At 46.2% G+C, this 25,641-nt stretch overlaps 2 protein-coding genes across 2 annotated transcripts; both read left to right on the plus strand.

The window, feature by feature from the left end:
* Positions 1-5,466: 5,466 nt before the first annotated feature.
* Positions 5,467-12,451, plus strand: LOC119395046 (transcription factor kayak-like). The gene is made up of 4 exons (XM_037662342.2): positions 5,467-5,561; positions 6,325-6,924; positions 11,026-11,136; positions 12,139-12,451. Exons 2-4 carry the CDS (start codon positions 6,336-6,338, stop codon positions 12,285-12,287), a joined length of 849 nt encoding a protein of 282 aa, XP_037518270.1. The 5' UTR covers positions 5,467-5,561; positions 6,325-6,335; the 3' UTR covers positions 12,288-12,451.
* Positions 12,452-14,708: 2,257 nt separating this feature from the next.
* LOC119395035 (putative uncharacterized protein DDB_G0291608) lies at positions 14,709-24,750 on the plus strand. Its single transcript, XM_037662331.1, has 4 exons — positions 14,709-14,828; positions 16,465-17,139; positions 23,533-23,643; positions 24,488-24,750. The coding sequence occupies exons 2-4, from the start codon at positions 16,476-16,478 to the stop codon at positions 24,637-24,639; spliced, it is 927 nt and encodes a 308-aa protein (XP_037518259.1). The 5' UTR covers positions 14,709-14,828; positions 16,465-16,475; the 3' UTR covers positions 24,640-24,750.
* Positions 24,751-25,641: the final 891 nt, after the last annotated feature.

Here is a 25,641-nt window from a genome sequence, read left to right on the forward strand (position 1 = left end):
GAAACGCGCAGCGGTCGCAACACCGGCGACCCCTCACCGACTTCGCCTCCCGGAGCTTCATCACCGCCGACCCCTTCAGCCCCAGCCACAACCTACGTCACATGCTCGCCTCCCCGGGATCCAGGCACTTTCTCCGGAGATGGTACTACCGACGTTGACGCCTGGCTGAACCGGTACGAGCGCGTCAGTGCTACGCACCGCTGGGATCGCACACTCATGCTCGCTAACGTTCTTTTCTACCTCGACGGCACTCCGCGGACATGGTTTGAAACCCACGAAGAAGAAATAACGAGCTGGGATCTCTTCAAAGAGAAGATCCGCGATCTTTTCGGCGATTCATCTGGCCGTCAGCTCGCTGCAAAGAAGGCTCTCGCCACGCGTGCCCAGACTTCGACTGAGTCCTACGTTTCCTACATTCTTGACGTCCTGGCTCTTTGTAGCAAGGCCGACCAGCGCATGTCGGAAGACGAGAAAGTTAATCACGTCCTGAAAGGTATTGCCGACGACGCCTTCCATCTGCTGGTTTTTAACAACATCGCGAGCATCGACACGATCCTTAAAGAATGCCGCCGTCTAGAACAGGCTAAAGCCCGCCGCGTACCTCAAAGCATCACGCGCCTTCCGAACACAGCGCCTACTTCCTCTTGTGATGACGTCTTCCGCCAGGCCCCTCGATGTGACAACCTCACCCGCATCATTCGTCGAGAAGTTGAGGCAGCGCAACCGGTGGTCACTCCATTCTCAACGCCTGACCCTTCCCCGACAACGGTTTCCTTGATCCAAGCCGTCGTCCGTCAAGAATTATCGAACTTCGGCCTAAATCCTGCTCAATAATGTTACAGGTAGCTCGTTTAATAACTATTCACAATGCACAGCGCAGGGTGGACAAGATGGCGACAGTCCAGCAACAACCAGCAAGCGACGTCGTCTTCCTCTTTCATAGAGCCACGCTGTCTGGTATCAATATCACTAAATGTCACTTGTAATGGCTCCAGGAGCTTTTGCACGAAAATTATTTGAGGGCGATGCAGTCGAGACCATTCACTTTCAAAAAATGTAGACGGCTCCCTAAGAAATACATATTGGGAGCCTCTGTGGTGGGAGGCATATATGTTTAGAAATGTTTGAACTGTTAAAATTCTAAACCTAGTTTGAAGACATGGCAGGTTTGTTTCATGGTAAAGTATATTATTAGCTACAAATTTTGGAAGTCTGAGACATAAACGTAACGCCTCACGTTCTATAGTTAGAAGAGGGCGTAATTTATAAGCAGGTCCCCCACAGAACAAAATGCATCCAAACTCTAATATTGGACGTACATACATGCAATACATCATTAACAATGTTTTTCTACGCATTCCAAAACGAGTGCTGCTGATTCGTCTTAATAATCCAATTGCACGTAAACCTTTAGCTGCAATGTACTCAATGTGCGAGCTCCAATTAAGATTAGGCGTGTATATTATACCCAAATATTTTAAGGAATCGACCTGTGGAATAAAGGCGTGGCCGTACATAAGTGCGATATGCACGGGGAAAGTCAATGGAAAAGCAAGAAGAGCACTTTTGTTAACATTCAGAGACAAATTCAGGTCATTAAGCCATATTTCGATCTCATTCAAATATGACTGTAGAATGTTGTACAGCGAATGTATATCACTGGAGGATGCAAAGAATGCAATATCATCCGCGTATACATACACTTGCACGTCGTTACGCGACGGAATCGAACTTAGTAATATGTTGAATAAAATGGGCGAGAGAACTGACCCTTGAGGAACTCCCCTTGTTTGTTTGTATTTTTGAGAAGATAACCCATTCTGCGAGCAATAAAATGTGCGTCCACTTAGAAAATTTTGTATCCATGCAATTATATATTCAGGAACATTTACACTTCGGAGTTTACTAATCAAGATGGCGTGTTCTACGCTGTCATATGCCATCGCAATATCTAAGGTCACTAGGGCGGCATACTGTTTTTTGTGCCGAGCAAGTTTAATTCTACTTTCCAAATCAACATGGGCACACCAAATAGAGCGTCCAGGGCGGAATCCAATTTGCGATTCATTCAGTATACGTTTTGCTTCAATCCATTCTTCAAGATGTCTATATAATAATCGCTCTATTAGTTTTACGAGGTTCGACGTGAGGGAAATAGGCCGAATGTTATCTATTGCATAACCAGCGCCCTGTTTTTTAAGCAGCGGTACTACTTTGGCAACTTTCCACTCTGGGTGAATCCAGGCATTTTCTATAGAAAAATTTAGAAAGTTACAGAGATCGATGGGAGATAAATCAAACAATTTTTATCATGGCTGCAGTTATATTATCTGGACGGTGCTGAGCCTGGCAGTGACTTTACTACTTCCGTTATTTCTTCTAAGGTCGCTGCCTTATATTCGTTGGCTTTTTCTGTAACAGACAAATGGTAGGGTAACACCGATGTGAAGCGACGCTCCAATCCTTTCGCAACTGTTTCCAGTGACTGAACCAATTCTACGGCTGATAAACAAGCTGATTCTAAATTTATTGGTGGGGGAACAATCTTTTTGTGTCTCAGAAACCTAAATAATGCTTTCTTATTTTTTGTCTCTGAGATATACCTGTATCGTTTGGAGTTATAATCTTCTTTGGCTTTGCTAATAGTCTGTTTAAATGTAGCAGCAGCATATTTATAATCTTTCCAGTTCCGTGGACACTGGTTGTAAAGTAATTTTTTCCAAGCTGCTTTACGTCGCCTGTAGTCGCGATCACAGTCAGGATTCCACCATGGCGCATGAGCGCCGCCTTTAGTTGACTGCACACTGAATTGAGCTTTTTTCATACTATCTCCTAATAGTTGACAGAAATTAAGTGCCTTTACTTGGTCACTTAGTCCTGTTTGCTTGTTTAAGAGTGACCGTAATGAATCTTTAAATTTGTTGTAATTGACATAATTGCGAACACATTTGCTTAATGACGTAAGTGGGCACGCTATTTCAAAAAATATTGGTTGGTGATCACTGTTTGTGGCCGAAGTGATGGCAGACCAAGACGAAATGATGTAACCGGAGCTTGAAAAGGTCAGGTCTATGACAGAACGTGATAGGCCAGATACATAAGTAGGGGTTCTGGAATTTACACACTGAAGACCATTCAAGCTGGACCATTCTAGCAGCCGTTTACCACCGGCATCGGATCGGTAACCCCACGATATGTGGTGAGAGTTAAAATCTCCTGCTATTATTATGTTCTTTCTGCATGCTGCTAGTGCGGAATCCAGAGAATTAGTACTCGTAACGCCTGCAGGAAAATATACATTGACTATGGAAAACGGTGTCCAGCCAGGAATATTTACGTCTACTGCCAATATTTCACTTTCTGTAGATATGGAATGGTGGGTAATCTTCGCTTTATGACAGATGTTTTTAGAGATAAAACACGCTAAGCCCCCTCGACAAGAAGGGCGATCCAAACGAAAGCAATGGTAGTTATTTAGATTGAAACTTTTTTCTGTAGAAAGCCAGGTTTCTTGCAATAGAACTAAATCTGGAGAAAGTTCTGCACAAAGGTGTAACAAATCAGTTGCTGCGGAAAAAATTGATCGGCAATTCCACTGTAGTACTTTTAATGAACCTATGTTGACTGTAAACCAGCAGTTTCAACAGCTTTCTGGAGAATGCTGTTTTTTAAGAAATCTTCCTTCTTCGATGGACTGTGATCTTGACATTTTTTTTGTTTTCAGTCTATGTAAGAGAACGGATTTCGGGGAGTAAGGGGCAGCTCGACGCTTAGTGGCTCTAATGTCCAAATCCATACTTTCTAAGCTTTCGGACGTGGTCTCCGAGATACTACCACCCTCCTGTTCGAAACGAGATGTTGTAGTCTCGTTGTCATCAGAAGCGCCAGATACGGCTTCTATCACAGGATCCTCTGTTAGTTCCTCATGGTTGGGCATGACGCCTGTATGAAGTGCAGTGCGCCCTGCAACTTTCAAGATTTGTGCCATATGATCTGTCATAACTTGTCCAATTGTCTCTGAAAGATTTTCAAAAAGTGCGCTCAGTACTTTCGACATTGCCTTCTCAACCGCAGCGGCTACAACCTCGCCTATAGTTGTATCCATGGCTTGCGAATGACGAGCAGCAGCTTCAGCATATCCGCAGGATCTCTCTAATACTATAGCTCGAGCTTCGCGGCGTGAGCATCGCTTCCTTTCTATAATTTCTAAAATTTGAAGCTCTTGAGCTCTCGCTAGGCAGTTTGAATGATCGGCTGGGTGGGAACCTTGACACAGACAGCATCTTTCGCTCTGAGAAGCACATGTTTTAGTGTCATGGTCTTCTCCGCATATGCGGCATCGAGGAGATGATCGGCATCCCTTAATGGAGTGACCATATCGCCAACACTGAACGCATTGCAGTGGACGGGGAGCAAGTGCCTCAACTCTATATATTAAGGGCCACGCCTTAATCTCTGTGGGCCTATTTATGCCGGCAAATGTCACAATGACTGATTCTGTGGGGACTCTTTGATTGTCAGATACTCTTGAACATCGATACACTGATATGGCCCCGGCAGCAGCAAACATTTCCAAGACCTCTGAAGCGCACAGGCTCGAGTCAACTCCACGAACTAAGCCTTTAACGCAAGCGAGATGAGCAGGAATAAATGGGCTCACCGGATGGGATGCAAACGATGTGCACTTTAACAGGTCGGATACACAGGCTTGGTCCGGCGAGCAACACAGAATACCACCCCTGCCAAACTGTCGAACATCGGTGATGCTCTGGTAGTGTGAGGTTGCTTTCCGCAGTTCCTCCTGAATGACCTTCGGATTCTTCACTCGGATTAATCCCCCATTGGTTGGCACTAGAGCAACAGGAACGCTGTGGATACCACTGCGCAAAAAAGCCTCTATAGGCATGTCATTAGTGGGAAGAGAGGCCGTCCAGAGGAAAGTCCTCTGACCTGGAGAAGAGAGAGACATCAGGTACTCTCAGTACAATAAGATCAGAAAAGGTTGGAAGTCGAAAGAAAAATCACAAAAACACTACCGCCCGAACCGCGACCGACACCCCGTAACAGATCAGCGAGCCAGAACACCGGGGAACGAGGCTGCAGCACGCCGGGATTCCTCCACCCGGTCGGAGGCTGTTCCAACGCTGAGCGACGAGGGAGCAATCTAACAAATCATTATCGCAAAAGAGAAAGAAAGATCTTAAATGCGTTTTATGGGAAATAATGAACTGAATATTGCAGTCTCCACATAGGGGATATCGAAGGAATGCGATGATTAAGAACAAGTTGAGAAGTGTGTTCGTGTGATCGTTGTTGTTGTTTGCATACTTAATCAAGTTTAGCTTACACCCACAGCGGGGGATCGGCCTGGTTCCTTGGTGGTGGAAAAAGGCTAAAAAAATGTGAATCTGACACACTTCTTAAAAGACGAAAACAGGGTAGTGGGGCCGCGTCTTTCGCACGAGGCACACGCGGGTGCCAGCGCGTGCATTCGTCGTCGCGAGCCATTCGCCTCGGTGAATTCGAACCGGCTGGAGGCCTCGAAGGACATCGGTAGCCCTGTGAGTATACCGAAGCCCTCTTGTCCTCACTCACTACCTTCCGTACGGCAGCTGATTGGCTAGGCGCGATGCTAACTGCTTGGCCTAGCTACTGAAGGTATCTTAGCCATTGCCAACGGCTAGAAGCTCTTCTGTAAAGCTACCCAGAGGCATACGCTCCACTTCAGAGCTCCTTCGTTTTACTTTCATTAGATGGTTTGCCTGGCGACGAAGCACAAGGGTCTTATTTATGATGATATTCACTTTTCATTCATTTTGCAAGTTCGTCATCGCACGAAATTGCGACCCCACAATCGAGGAGATATCGGCCACTCGGGGGAAAAAAATATGCACGAAACGCGGCGCCAGTGTGCGATATTTATTTTTGACAACTGTTTTCTGAGTACGAAACTCGCCGTAAATTTTCAACGTCTGGAAGTTGAATCTGTCGACTTATTTTCTTGATTTTTTTTTTTGCGATTACTGCGAGTAGCGGTATGGGGCAGGCGTCATTGGTAGAGTAGACCAGCTGCTGGAAGACGCGGAAATCACAAATTAGTTCATAGATTTTAACCTTGCGAAGCAGCTCCTGGGCCTAGAGATTGTACAAGTGCGCTCCCCCGACCTAGTTTCGATAGCGTGGGCGCTTTTTTAACGCGGAACGAGGCCTAACGCCTAAAAATACGTTGAACATGCAAAGCTATTGCCTTATTTCCGTGGAGGGCCACAGAAACATCTGCTCGCTGTGTATACCAAACAACCCTTTTCTTCTTGTACATTTCAGATTGCAAGAGGATGAGTTACCCGGCGGCTCCAGGTTATGAGGCGTACGCCGCAGCCGTAGGGCAGAGCTATCCTTTCGGCAACCAGGGCTACCAGACATCGGGTATGCAGCAGCAGATGCCGTCGGCGGCGTACGCGGCCGTCCAGAATGCCCTGCAGGCTGCTGCGCTAGAAGCGCAACAGCAACAGCAGCAGCGGTACGCCATGGCAAACCAGAGCTACTACGAAAACGCAATGGCTGCCGCCCACCAGGCGGCCGCGGTACTTCAGCAGCAACAGCAGGAGCAGCAACAAAAGCTCATTCAGCAGCAGCTGCAACAACAACAGCTACAACAGCAGCAGCTACAACAGCAACAGCTGCAGCAGGTTCAGCAACAGCTTCAGCAGCAGCAATTGCAGCAGCAGTATGCGCGCCAGGCCCGGATGTACCAGTACCCGACGCAGGCCTACGCCATGCCGCGGACCAACCAGGCGGCATACCAGCAGCCGGGCTACCCGAGTTCCAGAAGCTACGGAGCAGCCCAGACGGGTGCTTCGGGGTACCTGCCGAACGGAGCGACAGGCTACTCGGCTGGCTGGCCAAGCGCAGGTGCTACTGCTGGTTCGTATTGCCACGCGCCCTTATTGATTTATTTTGATGTGATCGGGTCTCATTCACAAAACTGTTAGCACCGTTTGGCGCGAGCCGTGCCGCAATGTTTGGGAAGCTTCGCGATTGTTTGAGATTGTTCTGTTAAGATCACGCGCACAAGTGAGTAGTCAAGTTTATCCGGGAGCTAACGTGAGCACCAGAGATAACCCCAGAAGGTTCGATCACTGATATATGAAATACGACGCAATCCGCCGACGATCAGATTACTCGACGGCCGACGACTGTTCTCGCCGCTATCAGTTTATACCTGTAAAAGTTGTACTTTCAGTTTTCATTTTCCGGGCACAAGTTCGTCCAGTAAGGTGTTCCGTATTTCCTAGTCTTACGGCAGCCTTCACCGTCGCAAGCACGTGACATCTACGTGACACGTGACAGCATGCACCAAAAATCCGCCTGATCCCACGCACTGTGGGTGTCGATGTTATGCGAAGTTGTGTGCGGGAAGCTTGCTTAAACCGCATTGTACTTTTCGACGGCGTGTAGCTTAAATAATATTATGTTGTAGGCCGCCTCAAATAACCCAAGAATCAAGCATTTATTTTGTGCTGAAATCTGCGTGGTTGTTTTTTTCTGAAAAACAAAAACAAAAACAAAAGCGCGCCAAACATGCCAAATATGAAAAAGACGTGCGCCCGCGCGCTGCTACTCCAGCGCTTCCAAGCGTTCTTGGATTGATACAAGGCTGCGTTCGTTCATTGTACAAGGCTTCATTGTCGATGATGAACGCGCCAGCGGCGTGTTTTGAAGCGCGACCATCAAATAGCGTGAAGCCCTGTACAATGAACGAACGCAGCCTTGTATCAATCCAAGAACGCTTGGAAGCGCTTGAGTAGCGGCGCGCGAGTACGCGTCTATTTCATCAACAGCGGGTACAAAACTGGGCGAGTTGGTTGAACTTCATGGTTTAAAAATATTTCATATTTGGCGTGTTTCGCGCCCTTTTAGTTTATTCTCGGAAAAAAACTAGGCAGATTTCAGCACAAAATGAAAGCTTGATTGTGGGGTTATTTGAGGCGGCCTGCAACATAAACTTATTTTACCGATTCGAGCAAGAATAAAAAAGTTGGCTAAATAAAGTTAATTAATTAGTGCTTAGTCATGAAAAAAAATACAGGTTGCATGTACACACGACTACCACTAATATACAGCAGGTAAAACCTAGAGCGCATGTTTTTTTTTTTAAATCTTGGGGCTGAATTAGCTACGACACCCGGTATAACGTTAATGATAACTAACAGACAACCAAGCGAAGGAAAGTATAGGGGATGGTGTTTGTAGTAATTATGACATAATTGTGAATAAGTTAAAGTGGGCGAAAAGACAACGTGCCGCGGGTAGAGACCAAACCTGGCGGCGGCAAGATCTTTCCGTCCACTTCGTTTTCTTCACATTTATGTCATAATTCCTACAAATAACGTCCCCTATACTTTCCTTGGCTCGGTTGTCTGTTAGTTCTCATTAACGTTGTTAATGAGAAAACGGAAAAAATAACCAGGCAGGTTTCAGCAAAAAGTTGAATGCTGGATTCCGGGGTTATTTGAGGGGACGTATTAATAATAAACTAATAAACCGGTAGAACTTTCCTAGAGAGCATGGTTTTTTTTTTTAAATCTTGGTCCAAGCTAACTGGGACAACCGGTGTATACACGAATGGAAAATTACGGTGGGGTTCTCAAAATAGCGTCTCCTAATGAACGTGTTACGAAGAGCTAAAGCAGCGCCGTTGCAAGCATCGCACTTCGATATAGTGCATCGAAACCGACCGAAGGTGGTCTGGCCATTCTTAGCGCTCAGTATAGCGATCTTTTTTGTCATTCGTTTTCGTATTTTATTATTTGTTTTCGCGGAAGGTATTTCTGACCGTAGTTCTAATCGAAATGCAGTTTTTAGTAAAACCACATAGTATGGCACCTATGGAGTCTATAGGAAAGCGTTAACATTGTCGTACATCTCTGGCAACTTCTTTAGACTGTTTCACGGATAGTTTAAGTCGTTACAACGCCGGAATAAGGTGTCACTGGCGCCGATAATGGTTCATTGGCTCGCCAGTTTAAGTCGGCCAGTTCATATAAACTGGGATTAGAACTGTTTAATTTTCGTAACTGAGTAAAGATATGCACTTCCACTCGATGCGCGTATAATAATAACAGTGACGGAAATCGAGCTCCTTGTATACGCCGCAATATATCGGCGCGTGCAGAACGAAGCCGACAAGTGCATGTTCTCCCTCAGAGACAACAAACGTTGGAGACGACCACCTCGCAGCTGCTATAGGCATCTCTCGACGCTGGCGTTATGAGGATCGCCACGAGCGTTGTTGAAAGCGTCGCGTGTCGATGACGCGTGAGATTAGACCGACGAGAAAGCCGCCGGTGTTTCTTAATTAATGCACCCGTGTCAAAAATTGCCTATCTTAGCTTGACTGTACTACTCTCCATTATACTCTGACCAGTCTGTCGATGCACGTATACATATAGCTGTTTAGTGCAAGCGCTGCGGAAGGGAGCGCTACCCTGGCTCCACTGTGCGAGTCGTTTGAGTGGCGCGTGAGTAGGTATACACTTTAGCCTTAGTGTTTTTCGCAGTCAGACGCTGCGCGAAGCTTGCGTTTTTAGAAACCTCCTCGGACACTATACAGAGTTTGCCAGCTAACTCTAGCCAGAGTTTAAAAATATGCCGACGCACTTTATGACGGGGCGACGAAATGCATGTTGCTTACTATTGCATGGAGTAAGTCGCGCTGCATTTTGTGTACTGCTTAATTGGTTAATTGTGCAATATAAATTAACCAGCTTTCGAAGAAACGAAGCCGGGCAAAAAAAAAAAAAGGTTAACGAGAAAGTTGTAGATCATATTGCAAAACGTCCGATTAGACAATTCCTAACTGTATATCTACTAAGTATTAGTGTTTTTCTGCTTAATACAGATGCCCGCGAAATACAAAAATTTACCACTTGACACGCCCGCTTGCGCGCCGTGATTGCACTGCTGCCTAACGTTCCGCGTACAGACGATATGCTTCCATCGCGGCGATTCACGATAGCGATAAGCAGAAGCAGCGGTCATCGCTTGTGCTGCCACAAGCAACAGGTGCGTCCTCGCACAGCCACCATAATCGTCGCTGCCCTGTCGCCTTTTAAGCGGCAGCACGCCCGGCCAGATGCTATTGCACGCGGAACGTTAGGGAGCACTGCAATCGCAGCGCGCATAGGCACGCAAGTAGGGCATCTCACTTGGCATTTTTTTTTGTATTTCGCGGGAATCTGTAGTAAGCAGAAAAACAGTTAATAGATAGAAAGTTAGAAACTATGTTACCGGACGTTTTGCAAACCGGTCTAAAACTTTCTCATTGGAATTTTTCGCCCAGCTTCGCTGCTCTAAAAGTTGGGTAATTAGGCTTGCCTAATTAAACAATTAATTAGACAAGAAATGGTATGACTCCATGCAACAGTCGGTAACGAGCATTTGGTCGTGTCCTCATAGAGAGCGTGTCGGCATAGTAGTTTTGGCTAGAGTTTTGGCTAGAGTTAGCTGGGACATCCTGTATATGCTCGCGATCCTCGCGTGCGTAATCAAAACCTTGACAGAATGACTGTGGCGTCGTCGGCATGAACGCATCTTAAGCATCCGTATGCTATTGCACAACAAACTTATTTAACCTCAGCGCAACCATCGAGACAAGGAGGAAAGGAAAGACGAACAAGGCGCTGACTTACAGCTGATTTACTTATTCGGCTAAATTAGTCTAACCGTCAACTGATTTCTTGGTTCTCATGTATTTAGATAGGAGAACGCGAGCTACAGCTCACACGTGATGCCTTCCCCTGTTCTTCAGTTTCTCAGCGGTGGTTTGCAACTAGGAACGGTGACCACACGTGTACAGTAGCGGACTTGATCAAATCCTGTTTCAGGAGTATGGCTGTGCTGCTCATTGCGATCTCGCATTGTTATAGTCTTGGTACGTGAAAGCATCTGTAGTCACGCAAATGCTCGGGCTTCGAGGATTTACACGACACATTGTGTTTGTTATTTTTTTATTTTCTTGCTCAGACATGCAGTCAAAAAGTCCATGGGCCGCTTACCAGCCAGCGACAGGGTCGTGGGTATCTCGGTGCGTTCCACCGCAGAGCGCCAACGCCGGTCGCCAAAATTACTACTACAGTAAGTGCCATCGCGGGACTCACTCAGCTAGAAAGACAGACCAAGCATGCACACAAATGTTACATCAACTTCCATAAAGTGAAGTCCGGTCTCGAGCCCCTTCCTTACTGCTTGTTCCCAGTTTTACACATGCTGCTCCGTTTTGATACAGGAAATAGTCCGTAAAAAAAGCGTCCCTTCTACGACAGGATCTCTGTTAAGCATTTTAGTGAGGTTATATAGTCATAGCTACCAAACCGGCGCAGATGTCAAGGTTTTTTTAAAGCAACGTAATACTACCGTTTTTTACAGGGATTGGTCTGCTCTGCTGCATCTTTGAATTATTGAATACAATCGCGCTCTATATATCCCGAGCCAGTCCTTGCAGCATACGAAGTGTTTCTCAAAGTTCATGCGGTATATACGTCTCGGGTGCCGTTATGCCGATGCAATGGCGCTGTTTCAGGATAGAAATTTGGTTGACATTAAATAAAAGAAGAGCAAGAACAGGCGCTTTTCATCGCACACCTTTTTCTTGCGCGTATTTCGGTGTTTTCAACTGCTTTTGAATGAAGCTGTACTCCGTCCCCAAAATCAGCGAGAAGTTTTTGAATAGACATAGAGCAACCTTTATCCTTCGTTATAATCACGAGTTCGCGTACTGAAATGCCACATTGCGTTAACATGAATTCAAGCACGGGAGTAAGAATGACAACACACTGTTTTTATGTGTTTAATTTCCATTTTGTTGCTATTTATTATATTGAAACTACGGGCCAAGTAACTCGAATTATCGGCCTGGCCGAATATAGCTGCAGGAAACAGTGGATTTACGAAAATATTCTGTAATATAGCTTCGATGCGGGCTGTTAAACCTCCACGAGTGTATGAATGTTAAGTAAAGCCTACCTGTGAACGTCGCAGGGCCACGGCATTATAGGCTTTAACGAGAGGATAGATAACCTCCCACCATTCGTGGGAGCAAACGTGAATTAATCTGGTGGCGCTTGCCGGGTATCGCAGGTAGCAGATACCCACACGGAAACTACCATTCAGGCTACGGCGTTTCCAACGTCCCCACTCCGGCTGGCTACCGTACTCAGAACTACGGACAGGGATACCCACAACCGGGTGTCTACCAAGTGCAGTCCCGTTATCCTCAAGGTCGATAAAGGACGGAGCCGTCCGGTGCGCGGACCCAAACCTCCGCAGACGTGGAGACGTGGACCAAGGGAACAGTCGGTGCTTGAAGGGCCACCTAGCCAGAATATTAAAGTAGTAGTTCCGAGGCACAGAGGGGTCGTGTTTTCATAAGGTGGTGGTGTACAAAAAAAAAAAAAAAAAGGCAGCTTCTCACTAGTGGTGCCAACTGCCAAGCCTGAAGTACTGCGCTGGGCGGCCTTATTCGTTTCTCTTTCTTTCTTCATCTCTTTCTTTCTCTCTTCTCTCTATTTTTCCTATGCATTTTTTTGTCTCCGTTTATTTCTATTTTCTTTATATATGTATTTCTATTGCTCACTCCTTCTATCCTGAGCCGTGCTCCCAATTAGGGTTGCAGAAGTTGCGCCTTTTCCTTTCCTCAACCTCTCCTCCTCCTCCTTTCTTTCTATCGCTTTATGTTTCTTTCTCTTTTTTTCCATTTCTGTCTCTATTTTTCGCGTTCTTTCTTTCTACCTTTCTGTCTATATATTTCTCTTTGATTCTCTCTCTCTCCGTTTTTCTTCTTTTTCTTTCTCTATTTCTCTCTTTCTACGCTACGCTTTACTCTCTCCCCTCCGCCTTTCCCTCCTCACCCTTACATCTCTCACCCTCACCCTCACTTCCCTTTTACACCCCCTTGGTGTACTACACCATGCAAGGCTATGGTATGGTCTGCTGCCGTGCCTGGATAGCCGAATGGTTACGATGCTCGCCTTCGGACCGTGGGTACGCGGGTTCGAATCCCGCGGTCAAGATTTTTTTTCGTCAAATATTCCTTTCTTACTATCTGTCTGTACTCGTTCTCTCACCCATCAGAGTTATTGCATCCCACGCCGGACAAATCGGCGCACGTGTTCTGGGAGCGAAGCAGAAGAGGACGAAGAGAGCGCGTGACGGTGCATGATGATGACCACTTCTGCTCGCCCGTCACGGACCAATGCTCGGCTTAAACGGCTCCGCTGTTAAAATAAAGCAAGGTGGCACGTGTGTGACGCCCGTGTTTTCATAATTAGCAACGTCCTCCGCATGCCTGCATGTTGTCTCTTGCTAGGCGACATGCAGCTACACGTCTGCACGTAGCTGCATGTCGTCTCTTGACCTGACTCTAGTTACTCCCATACTGCAGTGGTTGGACCTGCAGTTTGTCAGATTTGGGTGGTCACAGGGTACAGGGTTCCTTCAGAGCGAGAAGATCGTCTGTGCATATACTTGTGCCATATCCTGGCCTTCGTAGTACTTTGCGACCAAGCTCGTAGCACCTCATCGACGTATTAGTGCCACACGCTGTGAATCTCTCCAGGAACTTGATCAGCAGTGCTGGAGTAAGCGATGTCGCTAGAATCAACATTTCAGCAAGAGGACTTGGCGTTCTCTCGGCAATACATGAATGGCTTTTGTAGAGTCCGAGCCCGGGGCTAGCCGACGGAGAGGCCTAGCGGCGGGAGGACGCGCAGAGTGGGTGAGCCGAGACGCTGCTTCCGGGCAAGAAGGAGACCACCGCAAGGCGTTAATTGCAACGTTTTATAGGAGGGGGAGAGAGGTGATTGTTCGATACAGAGTGGCGTGACATGAATTCCATTGGACATGACGAGTAAGTACGTGGTCACGCCTGATTTGCTACAGAGATTCATAATTTACAATGATGGAGACGTGGCTTCATCCTGCGGTAATGAGGGTAACACAACACGATAGTGTTTTTACATAGCACCAAGGGTCGGCACGACACAACAGCTTTCATCGGCAGCTGCACACGTGCGCCTAGCTCCCCTTCCTATAGCCTCAGTAGAGGTACGAAATTTGCCCGAATTTTCCTCAAATTTTGTCCAAATCAGGGTTCCTTAAAACGATTAATGTTATTCAGTTCTTACCATCTCCAGTTTCCTTGGAATAATCAATGCTGTCCATCCCATCGGCGTCAAGTTGCATTTACAAGACTGCGATGCCGCACTCCGCCGATAAATGTTTAACTGATGAGAGCTTCTCTGACGCAGCACCCTGACTGTCATTCTTTTAATGAATTTGGAGCAATCGATTGTGTCTTCTGTCGTCGATTAATCTAACTGCACAAAGAACAAGGACTTCACCGTGACTCGATTTCACAAATTGGGCTTTCATCGGCTTCCCTAATTAAGCTTTTCTATCCTAACCTCGGGTCTCTATTTCAGCCACAGGGATGTTTTCCTTGAAATGGACAGCTTTATGTGTAATACTAATGGATTGCTGCGCTAAGTTCATATTATCTTTCTTTCTTTGGAATTCCTATCGAAATACCGCGTTTGATTCGTTTTGACGCAATCCTGAGTAGTTTCCATGCTACTCTTGTAATTCATTTTTATCTCATTTTATTTGACATACACTGCCCGCCTTTTGACAAATTACTTTTTGGGGGTACGGCCACGGCCTCGAGATCATCATCGCCAAACGCGGGTGCCAGCGCGTGCATTCGTCGTCGCGAGCCATTCGCCTCGGTGAATTCGAACCGGCTGGAGGCCTCGAAGGACATCGGTAGCCCTGTGAGTATACCGAACCCCGCTTGTCCTCACGTTCTAGCTTCCGTAAGGCAGCTGCTTGGCTAGGCGCGGCCTAGCCAATCAGCTCGGCCGGCTAGGCGCGGCCTAGTTGGCAGGCCAGTTGCTTGACGTAGCTGTTGAAGATATCTCAGCCACTGCCAACGGCTAAAAGCTCTTCCGGTAAAGCTCATGGGAAGCTTCGCTTCCGGGCTGCTTCGTTTTACTTCCATTAGACGGACTGCCTGGCGACGAAGAACAAGGGTCGCATTTCATAAGGATGAGTTTCATTTTTGATCCATTTTGTACTTCATGTATCGCATGATGTTGCGATCCCATAAACGAGAAGATATCGGCCACTGGGGAAACAATCTTTACAGGATATTGCCCCAGTTGCGCGATATTTATTTTTAATAACGGCTTTTTTTCGGTGACGGTGCTACTCAGTACGAAACCTGCCGTAAACCTTCAACGCCCACAGGTTGAACCTGCGATTTGTTCTTGATATTTTACACGATTGCTGTGCGAGCGGTATACAGCATTCGTCATCGGCTGAGTAGAACTGCTGCCGAAAGATGCCAAAATCACAAAATAGTTTTCAATTTTAATGCCGGAAAACAGCTCCCGGGCTTAAAGTGACCCTGCAACACTTTTTGAGCACGGTCAGAGAGCGAGGCTCCTGAGAACACGTGAGCCAAACATTATAGCGCAGTACGCGGACTGGAATTTACAGTTCTTCAAAGTCAGCTGGAATAATATAATAATATCTGGGGTTTAACGTCCCAAAACCACCATATGATTATGAGAGACGCCGTAGTGGAGGGCTCCGGAAATTTCGACCCCCTGGGGTTCTTTAACGTGCACCTAAATCTAAGTACACGGGCCTCAAACATTTTCGCCTCCATCGAAAATGCAGCCGCCGCGGCCGGGATTCGATCCCGCGACCTTCGGGTCAGCAGAAGTCAGCTGGAAATAGCTCGCTCTTCTCGTGTCAAATGATGCCATAATCCAAAATTACCGCGACATAAACACAAAATCCACGGCGATTGGCTGATATGAGCATCGTGAGCTGCATAGCTACCGCGACAGCCGCGCGATGCCTCGGCGTGCATGCCCGCGCTCGTTCTCGCGATCACTCTGAAAGTAAGCCGCGCATTATAAGGAAAAAAAAAAAAAAGTGCTCAATGTCATGTCGCGCGCTGACGAACGGACGTAGTTTCTTGCCTCCTTGTTATCACCCTGCATAGCTTTCAGCGCGCCCGTTGATACGAAATGAGAGAGAGAGCGCTTAAAGCGTGCGACAAATTAACTCCGCTCGTACTTGATGGGTTCTAAACATTTTTGCGGCAGTCGATTTGTGAGGCAATCAACTCCTTTAATGAAGTCATTCGATGATTACTTGGAAAAGTGTTGCAGGGTCCCTTTAAACATTGCATAAATGAGCACCGTCGACCTAAATTTTGTAGTTCGAACGTTTCTTTTATGACGCTTACCGTCACGTAAATTTTGTAGATGAAGACTGGCACCTAAAAATACGAAACACATGTAAAGTTATTCTTGTCTTATTTCTTTGGAGGTTGAGAAATACATATCGCAGGTTGGCTCGCTGTGTGCGAAATATTACCTTCTTTGTACGTTTCAGATTGCAAGAGGATGAGTTACCCGACGGCTCCAGGCTATGAGGCGTACGCCGCAACCGTAGGGCAGAGCTATCCTTTAGGCAACCAGGGCTACCAGACATCAGGTATGCAGCGGCAGATGCCGTCGTCAGTATATACGGCCATCCAGAATGCTCTGCAGGCGGCTACCCACGATGCACAGCAGCAACAGCAGCAGCGGTACGCCATGGCAAATCAGGGATACTACCCAAACGCGACAGCTGCTGCCTACCAGACGGCCGCGGCACTTCAGCAGCAGCAACAGCAGGAACTGCAACAAAAGTTGATTCAGCAACAGCTGCAACAGCAGCAACTACAACAGCAGCAACGGCTACAACAGCTACAGCAGCTGCAGCAGCAAGTACAGCAGCAAGTGCAGCAGCAAGTACAGCAGCAAGTGCAGCAGCAAGTGCAGCAGCAAGTGCAGCAGCTTCAGCAGCAGCAGCTGCAGCAGCAATATGCGCGCCAGGCTCAGGCCTACCAGAACTACCCGACGCAGGCCTACGCCGTGCCGCAGACCAGCCAGGCGCCATACCAGCAGGCGACGGGCTTCCCGCTTTCCAGAAGCTACGGAGCAGCCCAGACGGGTGTTCTGGGGTACCCGCCGAACGCAGCCACGGGCTACTCGGCTGGCTGGCCAAGCGCTGCTGCTACTGCTGGTTCGTATACATTTAATGAATTAAACTGGGCATATAGCGGGAAGCACTCACGTGCGATGCTGCACATTGACTGCGGTTATACGGCTATACTGACAGTACATAGTAGACTACAATATTTTACAGAAGCGTTTCAGAAAAGAGACCTTCTTTTAGCAAGATAAAGTTTTCCATAATTCAACCATATAGTATCGATAGTCTAAGATGATGTTAAACAAGAATTATCGCATATTCAAGGACTGTGCGTTCTCCAACTGTTTCATTAACGCCTTTTTTTGCGACGCCGGAGAGAAATGTAATAGATTGAATTGGATTGGATAAACTTTTATTGTAGATCTCATGGACACCGAGAATTCCTCATTGGCTCCTCAGTCCAAGTCAGCCGATGGCACCTGATATTTCGTTCTGGCATTTAGATAAAGCAGTGAAAATGGGACAATATTGCCGGGCGCCATATGCCTAATCACGTAAGGGGGGAACCAAGTCAGCCCTATATCTTCACCGAGTCGGGCCTGTTCCGTCATTGATTGATGCGGCGGGTTATGGCCGTGCTGGTTGTTTCACTACAAAGGCGGCCGAGGACCCTGCTGGTGCATTCCAAGAACGGGTTTACGTTTAACATTTACCCCCGTGAAGCCGGGGACCAAAGGCAGGTCGTTGTGAGCAGGAGCAGGTCACAACTTCCTTTTCATTTGAGTCCATTGAGAAGCTTTTCTCTCGGACTCACCCAATGGGGGAGCGGCGGTGATGCTTGAGACGATTGCTTGTTTCTACGATTGAGCGGAGCGTGACATTGCGTCTCCTTGGCTTCATAGTCCTTCAGCTGAACGCAATTTTTCGGAGACGTAAGCGTTAAGCCATCCATACGCCCTCTAAACACTGACAGTAAAACGGCCGCGGCAAAGGCATGAACCTGTCTGAATGTCTTACAGCAACAAAAACGCAATGATTAAATACAAGCACGTTAGTATGACACGTAACTGATGACCGCGGCCAGAAGGTTTGCGTTCTGAGAACCGCTGGCCGCTTACCATGCTTTGTACACGTTAGAGAAAAAAAAAGCATTCAAAACATTTGATCACAGTGACCCCATGTAAGTTACTGATCAATGTTGATATTTGGGATAGTTGGCGCAGTTTCATGATAGAGTACTGCATGAAACAGGCACAAATAATGAGAGGCTTAAGCACTTGTGGTGACTGCGTCGTTGAACTAATAGTACGAAGGTGCCTAGTTCTATGTCCTTGTTGTTTCGCGCTGCTTTTTCTTTATCATGTTCCTGAAGAAAAATTAAAATATAAACGATTACTTTTACGATAGATTACCCTTAACACAAGCGCCAGTTAAAGGACGGAAAGGCAGGGGTGCTCTCGCTTTCAAGAAATTTTGAACAAAGTGTGATTGATTATAGATGATCAATTAAATGTAACTGTGACGAACAAGCATGGCTGCCGAATCGATTAGCTGGCACCTATACATATCCTCAAATCTTACCGTCAAGGGACATACGTACGTACATGTACATGTATGTATTGGAGAGGGAAAGGGGCGGATTGGTTGAATACCAAGAGCAGTCAGTGAAATATTCTGAAATAACCATATCGGCAAAAAAAAAAACACGAACAGTAAGTATGGAAGCATAAATACACATATTAATAGAAATCTAATTTAGACAAGCAGGTGGCAAAGAAACGCCATGACGCTTAATTAAAATACCGTATTTACGCGATTGTAAGTCGATTAGAATGTAGGTCGACCCCCGTAAAATCGCACAGCAAAAAAAAAAAAAAAAAAAGACGCGCACGCGCATTTCATAAAGGAAATTTATTTACGTATTCGCTGGACTGACTACACTTGCTCACTCGTCATGCCTCTTTATGAAGTCTGATGCCCATGCCCTGCTGGACTTGAAGTTCGTCCTCAGCATTCCCGTTTCCGATGCGAAGACGCGGGTTTATCGCGTGACAAATTCGCGTATCACCAGGACAGGTCACGAGAGAGAAGTGCAGGACAGGACGGGTGCTGACTACATATTTAGTGTTAGCGCCCGTCCTGTGACGCAATTCTCTCTCCTGCCCTCGTAAAAAGAAGCGCTGTAATATTTGAAGTAAGCAAGTATCGCCAACTAGCCCCGCAACGTGTTTGCAAAGCCAAAAAAAAGCGAATTCCGGTGGGCAAAGGTGGCTTCACAGCAGGACTTCGCAGATATGCAGAGAAGCTAGCTTTGTGTAAATACGCGCGGATCATTTTTAGAAAATTGTCCGCGAATCGTTCTTGAAGGTGCTGGTTATACGCGAGAAAATACGCTATATGTTACACATAGCCCTCCAACACTCGTATTTAAAATTTAGATAAAATGAGTCGACCTACAATTGTGTAAATACAGTAGAATTGAAGCAGGTTCCTTATTGCTGGGTGATTCCACGTAAGATCGAACAAACGATGGCTGGTCGACCTCTCAAATTTATTTCAAAATTTTATATATTATTGCCTGATGAGTGGAAAGAAGAGATCCGCAATTTGTTTTGCCGCCAAAAATTTTTTCGAACCACAGGAAATCAATAATGACGAAGAGGTGGAGTGGAGCGCTCATCCGCTCTGCTGTTTTGGCCAACTTTCGTTATGAATTGCACAAAATATATTAAAGTTAGGTAGCTGAAATTTCTTTACCTAAAATATATGCATGTTTTTGCTTCTGCTCAGGTATTTTTAGTTTTTATGTGTAGTGTAGATGTTTTTATAAAAAAACCTCAAAAATGGCCAAATCGGCAAAGTTTTCTTTACTTTGAAGGTCTTTATCTCAAGAAATCCTTGTGGCAGAGCGACAAAAATACTGCATTACGTTCTTCGCATGCTTATCTACCAAACTGCCAAATCTTGTATTTATATAACTTTTCAGTAAAGAGATATGATCGGGCTAAGTTCAAGAAAACACCGAACAATGGAAAATTCTGACGACAATTAAAAAAAAAAAAACCCATTTTTTAAATTTCTTAAACTTTGTCCACTTATTCTCCTCTACATCAGCTTTCACAATCATTAAAAACATGTTGCATAATGTCGTTGCACTAATAGTTACGGCCCCTCCAATGAGACCCTTAGGCAAGGATGGGCAATTCCAGCTTCTTGCCCTAGCAAGTGTATAAAATGCAGCAAGGATTGAATTTCTTTTTATTAAAAGGCCAGCAGGTACCTAAAAAGTTGTCGCCGGCACTGAAGACGTTAATTTTGAAATACTTTGGTCACTGCAGCGGCCACGAGCGCGGAGCTACCGAGTAGGCGCGTGCGCACTCGAGATGCTCGTTGTAAGAGACGGCGCTGTGAGAGCTCGTTCTCGCGTCCTCAGACCGATTGAGTTCGAAACAGCAACACCTCTCGGGTGACTTGAACGCACGTGCACCTGTAGTCGCAGTGATCTGGTTAATTGCGTCGATTTCTTTTTCAGGGGGCATAAGTATGTCATCGTTAAACTGTGCGTTCCGTGAAGATCTTTCATTGCAGTGGTAGCAAAAGCACGCGTAGCACAAGTAGTCCGTCTCACTGACAGTCACTGATCTTTCAGGCGTTAAACGTTTCTTCAAAGCATTTATGTCTAGGTCGGTAACTCTGCGAAATTTTGGTTTCTTTGCAATAATTAAAGGAGTACTGACACGATTTTGAGACATCGCAAAATGGACATTTTTTGCTTCGTTGGTATGCATGTGTCCACGCTGTCCACACATTGGAGTCGGAGAACACGTATAAAATATTTAATTTGACTTTGAAGTTTTCGTCGCTGAGCATTTGCAAGCCAGCCACACTGCAAGGACATTATCCCAACAAGTCAAGACAGTTCCTCCGAGTTCGCGAGTTCGGCGTCCTGCATGCAGCCTAAATCGTAGAAATCACTGTCAGGGTCACTGTACGACAATTCACTCATCGTTGTCTATTGCACCACGAGCAGATGACGGATTTCCCGCTAGTACGTCGCGAATTTCTGTATCTCCGTGACGTCACACTGCTATGAAACGACACTGAGAAGCCACCCCCTCGATATCGAAACCGAAAGTGTCTTTCTAAGGTGGCGCTAATTAAAATATATAGGATGCATTCCCAGGCACCACAATAGTCGTTTTACGTTTCTCGACACCAGTATTTTTATTTAGAGCAACAATCCGAAATTTTTAAAAATTCGTGTCAGTACTCCTTAAAGCTTCTTGTGCTTCGAAAGGTAGTCTCCACAATAGACTCATTCAGAGCTATACTTTCTCGTCATGAGACGCACAGGAGGAGTAGAGTAAGTGCAAAGCACAAGAACTATCCGCGCCGAATGAAGTGTGAACAGCGCACCGAACGCGCGGCCAGTTCACGCCGTCTGCTGCCGACATCTAATATAGACAAGTGCATCCGGTTACCGATAGTTTTGCTTTTCTTTCCTTTGACAATCCATATTTTGCTTTCCCACTGGAGCGCCACGTTCATGCTTTCCACTGATCGCAACTGGCGCAGCGCAGTTTCTGTGGCAGCAGCGTGCGTGAAGCGAGCGCTCATAGCTCCCTTATAGAGTTTTCATCTTGCTTCCACCTCCGCCGTGTTATCAGCGCCTAGCTGAGATGCGAACAGAGGGCGGATAGAATAGCGAAGCTCCAGTGCACGTGCGTTCAAGTCACCCGAGAGGTGTTGCTGTTTCGAACTCAATCGGTCTGAGGACGCGAGAACGAGCTCTCACTGCGCCGTCTCTTACAACGAGCATCTCGGGTGCGCGCGCGCCTACTCGGTAGCTCCGCGCTCGTGGCCGCTGCAGTGACGAAATAATTTCAAAATTAACGTCTTCAGTGCCGGCGACACCTTTTTAGATACCTGCTGACCTTTTAACAAAAAAGGAATTCAATCCTGCCTGCATTTTATACACATGCTGGGCAAGAAGTCGGAATTGCCCATCCTTGCCTAAGGGTCTCATTGGAGGGTCCGTAACTATTAGTGCAACAACATTATGCAACATGTTTTTAATGATTGTGAAAGCTGATGTGGAGGAGAATAAGTGGACAAAGTTTAAGAAATTTAAAAAATGGGGTTTTTTTTTAATTGTCGTCAGAAGTTTTCACTGTTCGGTGTTTTCTTGAACTTAGCCCGAACATATCTCTTTACTGAAAAGTTATATAAATACAAGATTTGGCAGTTTGGTAGATACGCATACGAAGAACGTAATGCGGAATTTTCGTACCTCTGCTGTGATCGTATACATCACGTATACCGTCTTATACTTAACTATGCACCAACTAGCCCCGCAACAAATTTTATTAAAACTAAAAATACCTGAGCAGAAGCAAAAACATGCATATATTTAGGTAAATAAATTTCAGCTACCTAACTTTAATATATTTTGTGCAATTCATAACGAAAGTTGGCCAAAACAGCAGAGCGGATGAGCGCTCCACTCCACCTCTGCGTCATTATTGATTTCCTGTGGTTTGAAAAAAATTTTCGGCGGCAAAACAAATTGCGGATCTCTTCTTTCCACTCATCAGGCAATAATATATAAAATTTTGAAATAAATTTGAGAGGTCGACCAGCCATCGTTTGTTCGATCTTACGTGGAATCACCCTGCTTGTATAAAAAGAACAGCATTTTTAATATGAGCACACGACGAGGGTAGATTATTTCAATCTGCACTGGTTTTATTGAAAAGAGTTTTTGAAGGCAGCTTTGTTAGTGTGAAATGTCGAGGCGTGAGAAGGTGAAATGTGAACGTCGACTCCACGCGGGCCAATGAATATCACGGATTAATCCAGTGGATGTCTAAGGCGTTTCGCTGTCGCGCAACTCGTTGTAGGCCGAGTAGGACGGCATGCGTAAATGGCCACCTATATCAAGTCGTCGTGAATGGACCCTGTCAAAAGGCGGGGTAAGAGGATTGGATTTATGCAAGATCCAACCCTGTACTGCTTACATCCACTACGGACTTTAGCAGACTCGTTTGACGTATGTTTAAGAATCTTAGGCTGACCCAGCCGCCTTACCCAGTGGGCTATACAGGAATCCTGAAGAAACCCTTCAAAGAACCATGGTAAACATCTTTACGTATAGTATAAACGTCGTTACTTCACTGGTTCGGACTATACTGCAAGCACGTGCTTCAAGTCGCATATAACAGGGAGACAGTTTTAAGCACGTAGGATTTAATCATCACTTACTATAGTTTGCTAGCGACGATTTCCAGCCGTCAACACGTATGTACGTACACACGTGTACAATAGCAAACCTGACCACGTCCTATTGCAGGAGGGCTGCTTTGCTGCTCATTGTGATCTGTGAATGTTAAGGCATGTTATAGCTGCGTCAACGTCTGCGCTTCGTTTCATGTAGTAACTCGACGCGTCGTGGTGGTCTTTCTTTTTTTATTTTGCGGTGAGCAGACAAGCAGTCAAAAAGTCCATGGGCCGCCTACCAGCCAGCGACAGGGTCGTGGGTATCTCGGTGCCTCTCACCGCAGAACGCCGACGCCGGTCGCCAAAATTACTACTACAGTAAGTGTCATCACCGATCTTTCCGTCACATGTACAAACTTGACAGTAGTGTTGTCTCGGAGTTGTAGTTATAATGCCGAAGTTCGCATCCACGCCGCGAGGACTCGTTTCTTGCCTAAGCACATTCATATATGTAATTGTGTATATGTAATTGGGCAGGAGTTGCTCTTTTGTGCAGGGTATTCGTTCTTTTTTGCGATCGTCCCCAGTCCTCGCGGGATATTTCGCACTTGCGCAGTCAATCTCAGTCGCTGTCGCGCCGGTGCTACGCTGTTGACGATAGCGATTTGGTGATTTGGTCGAGGTTAAGTTAAACAAATATGAACACTCGCGTGTTCAACCGCCCGCCTTTTTCTTCAGTGCACATCCGTGCTTTCTGCTGTATTTTTGAGCTACGGTGTCGCTGTGGTGTTCCTTACACGGTGTGTCAGTTCGCAGCATGTTAGTGAAACAGTGGCGCTCTGTTATTTTCTTTTTTTTTTTTGGGAAGGGGGGGGGGGGGGACTGGGCTGGCTGAAAACACCAAGTTCATGCCAAATTTTTGGGGCACATTTTTTGGGGAAATTCTTATGAAGTCTTTATGATGTATTTTCTTCAAGGTGTCTAATTGATTTCTTTCTCTTGTCATGTGTGACGGCGCGGGAAAAGGCGTTGTATAAAAAATTAAAGATACGAGGATGTCTTAGTAAATCAGTCGTAATGTTTGTGTGTGCACTCTACTTTGTCTTGTCTTGATTTTCACCGGTATGTTTTTTTTTTTGCTTCAAACATGAGCCAACTGGCCCAGCAATTCACGCTCACAAGGGATAGAGAAACGCTTGTGATTGTGAGTTTATTTTTGCAGGCAGCAGCTATCCAAGAGGAAGCGGATATCCCCCAGGCTACGGAATTTCCAGCGTCAACAATCCGATCAGCTACCGGACGCCGAGCTACAGACAAGGATACTCACAACCGGGTGTCTACCAAGTGCAGTCCCGTTATCCCCAAAATCGATAACAGTCGGATCCACGCGGTGCACGGACCCCAACCACCGCAGCCACTGAGACGTGAACCACGAGAACAAACCGAGCTTGAAGGGTCGTCACACTAATACAATAAAGTAGTAGGTCCGAGGCACAGAAGAGCGCATGTCTTCCTGAGAGGGAGGTATCCAACAGCAGATAGACTGAAGTTCCTGCTTTGCCGTTATTTAAAAAGTAGTTGTAAGCGAGGAATCGAATCGAGGACCACACTTTGGTTTGCAGCAAACTTAGAGACTCGAAGTAAGTGTAGGGCTAATCAATATACGTCAGCACGAAAAGCACGTGTCTGATGATTATTCTGTTCGGGATATACACAAGCTAAACTATACAAGTGAAATGTTTTCCACGTGAAAGTTGAAATGAACAAAACGAACTCCATACCAGTGCCGCCTTTGAAGATTTCGACAACATGGCTGGATCAGGCGAGCACCAGAAGGGCAATCAAAAGGAAGAGGGGGGGGGGGTAGGGGTTGATGGGGTTCGACATAAACAGCACCGATTTTTCAAGCTAAGCTGTATACGGTTAGGCTGTGCATGTGTGTGCGCAAAAACAACTAGCACAGGTACGTGCCACAGAAATTGCGCAGACCCCCCCCCCCCCCTACTTACCACAGGTCCACTAAAAATGAAAGGAACACACGGGCGGCAAACGCCAATTAAGAACGCGCACAAAACGCCAAGCGCATGCGCCAAGCCAGACAAGACGCATGTCGCGGCAAAAACACGCATGCTGCTAATATAGAAGACTTGCATACTCTAAATTAAAAAGGAACTTTCTGGACAGACATTTCGGATTTAGTTGCAAGGTGTGTCACCGGCTAATGTTCGAAATTCCGTATCACCTCTGTGCTGTGCACTAAGCAGCTTCGCCGGTGATCCACCTTCACAGCGTGAAATGGCTCCTCAAATGTTTTTAACGGCTGCAGTTTTTGCGACATCGTGCGCATAGATCACGTATGAAAAATCGGGCTAGGCG

The sequence above is a fragment of the Rhipicephalus sanguineus genome, chromosome 1 (genome assembly GCF_013339695.2).
Source record: "Rhipicephalus sanguineus isolate Rsan-2018 chromosome 1, BIME_Rsan_1.4, whole genome shotgun sequence".
Taxonomy (NCBI): domain Eukaryota; kingdom Metazoa; phylum Arthropoda; class Arachnida; order Ixodida; family Ixodidae; genus Rhipicephalus; species Rhipicephalus sanguineus.

Coding starts and splice junctions, on each gene's coding strand:
- LOC119395046 (XM_037662342.2), top strand. CDS start 6,336: ATGAGTTACCCGGCGGCTCCAGGTTATGAGGCGTACGCCGCAGCCGTA. Junction 6,925..11,025: donor AAGCGCAGGTGCTACTGCTG/GTTCGTATTGCC, acceptor TTTCTTGCTCAG/ACATGCAGTCAAAAAGTCCA. Junction 11,137..12,138: donor TCGCCAAAATTACTACTACA/GTAAGTGCCATC, acceptor CGGGTATCGCAG/GTAGCAGATACCCACACGGA.
- LOC119395035 (XM_037662331.1), top strand. CDS start 16,476: ATGAGTTACCCGACGGCTCCAGGCTATGAGGCGTACGCCGCAACCGTA. Junction 17,140..23,532: donor AAGCGCTGCTGCTACTGCTG/GTTCGTATACAT, acceptor TGCGGTGAGCAG/ACAAGCAGTCAAAAAGTCCA. Junction 23,644..24,487: donor TCGCCAAAATTACTACTACA/GTAAGTGTCATC, acceptor TTATTTTTGCAG/GCAGCAGCTATCCAAGAGGA.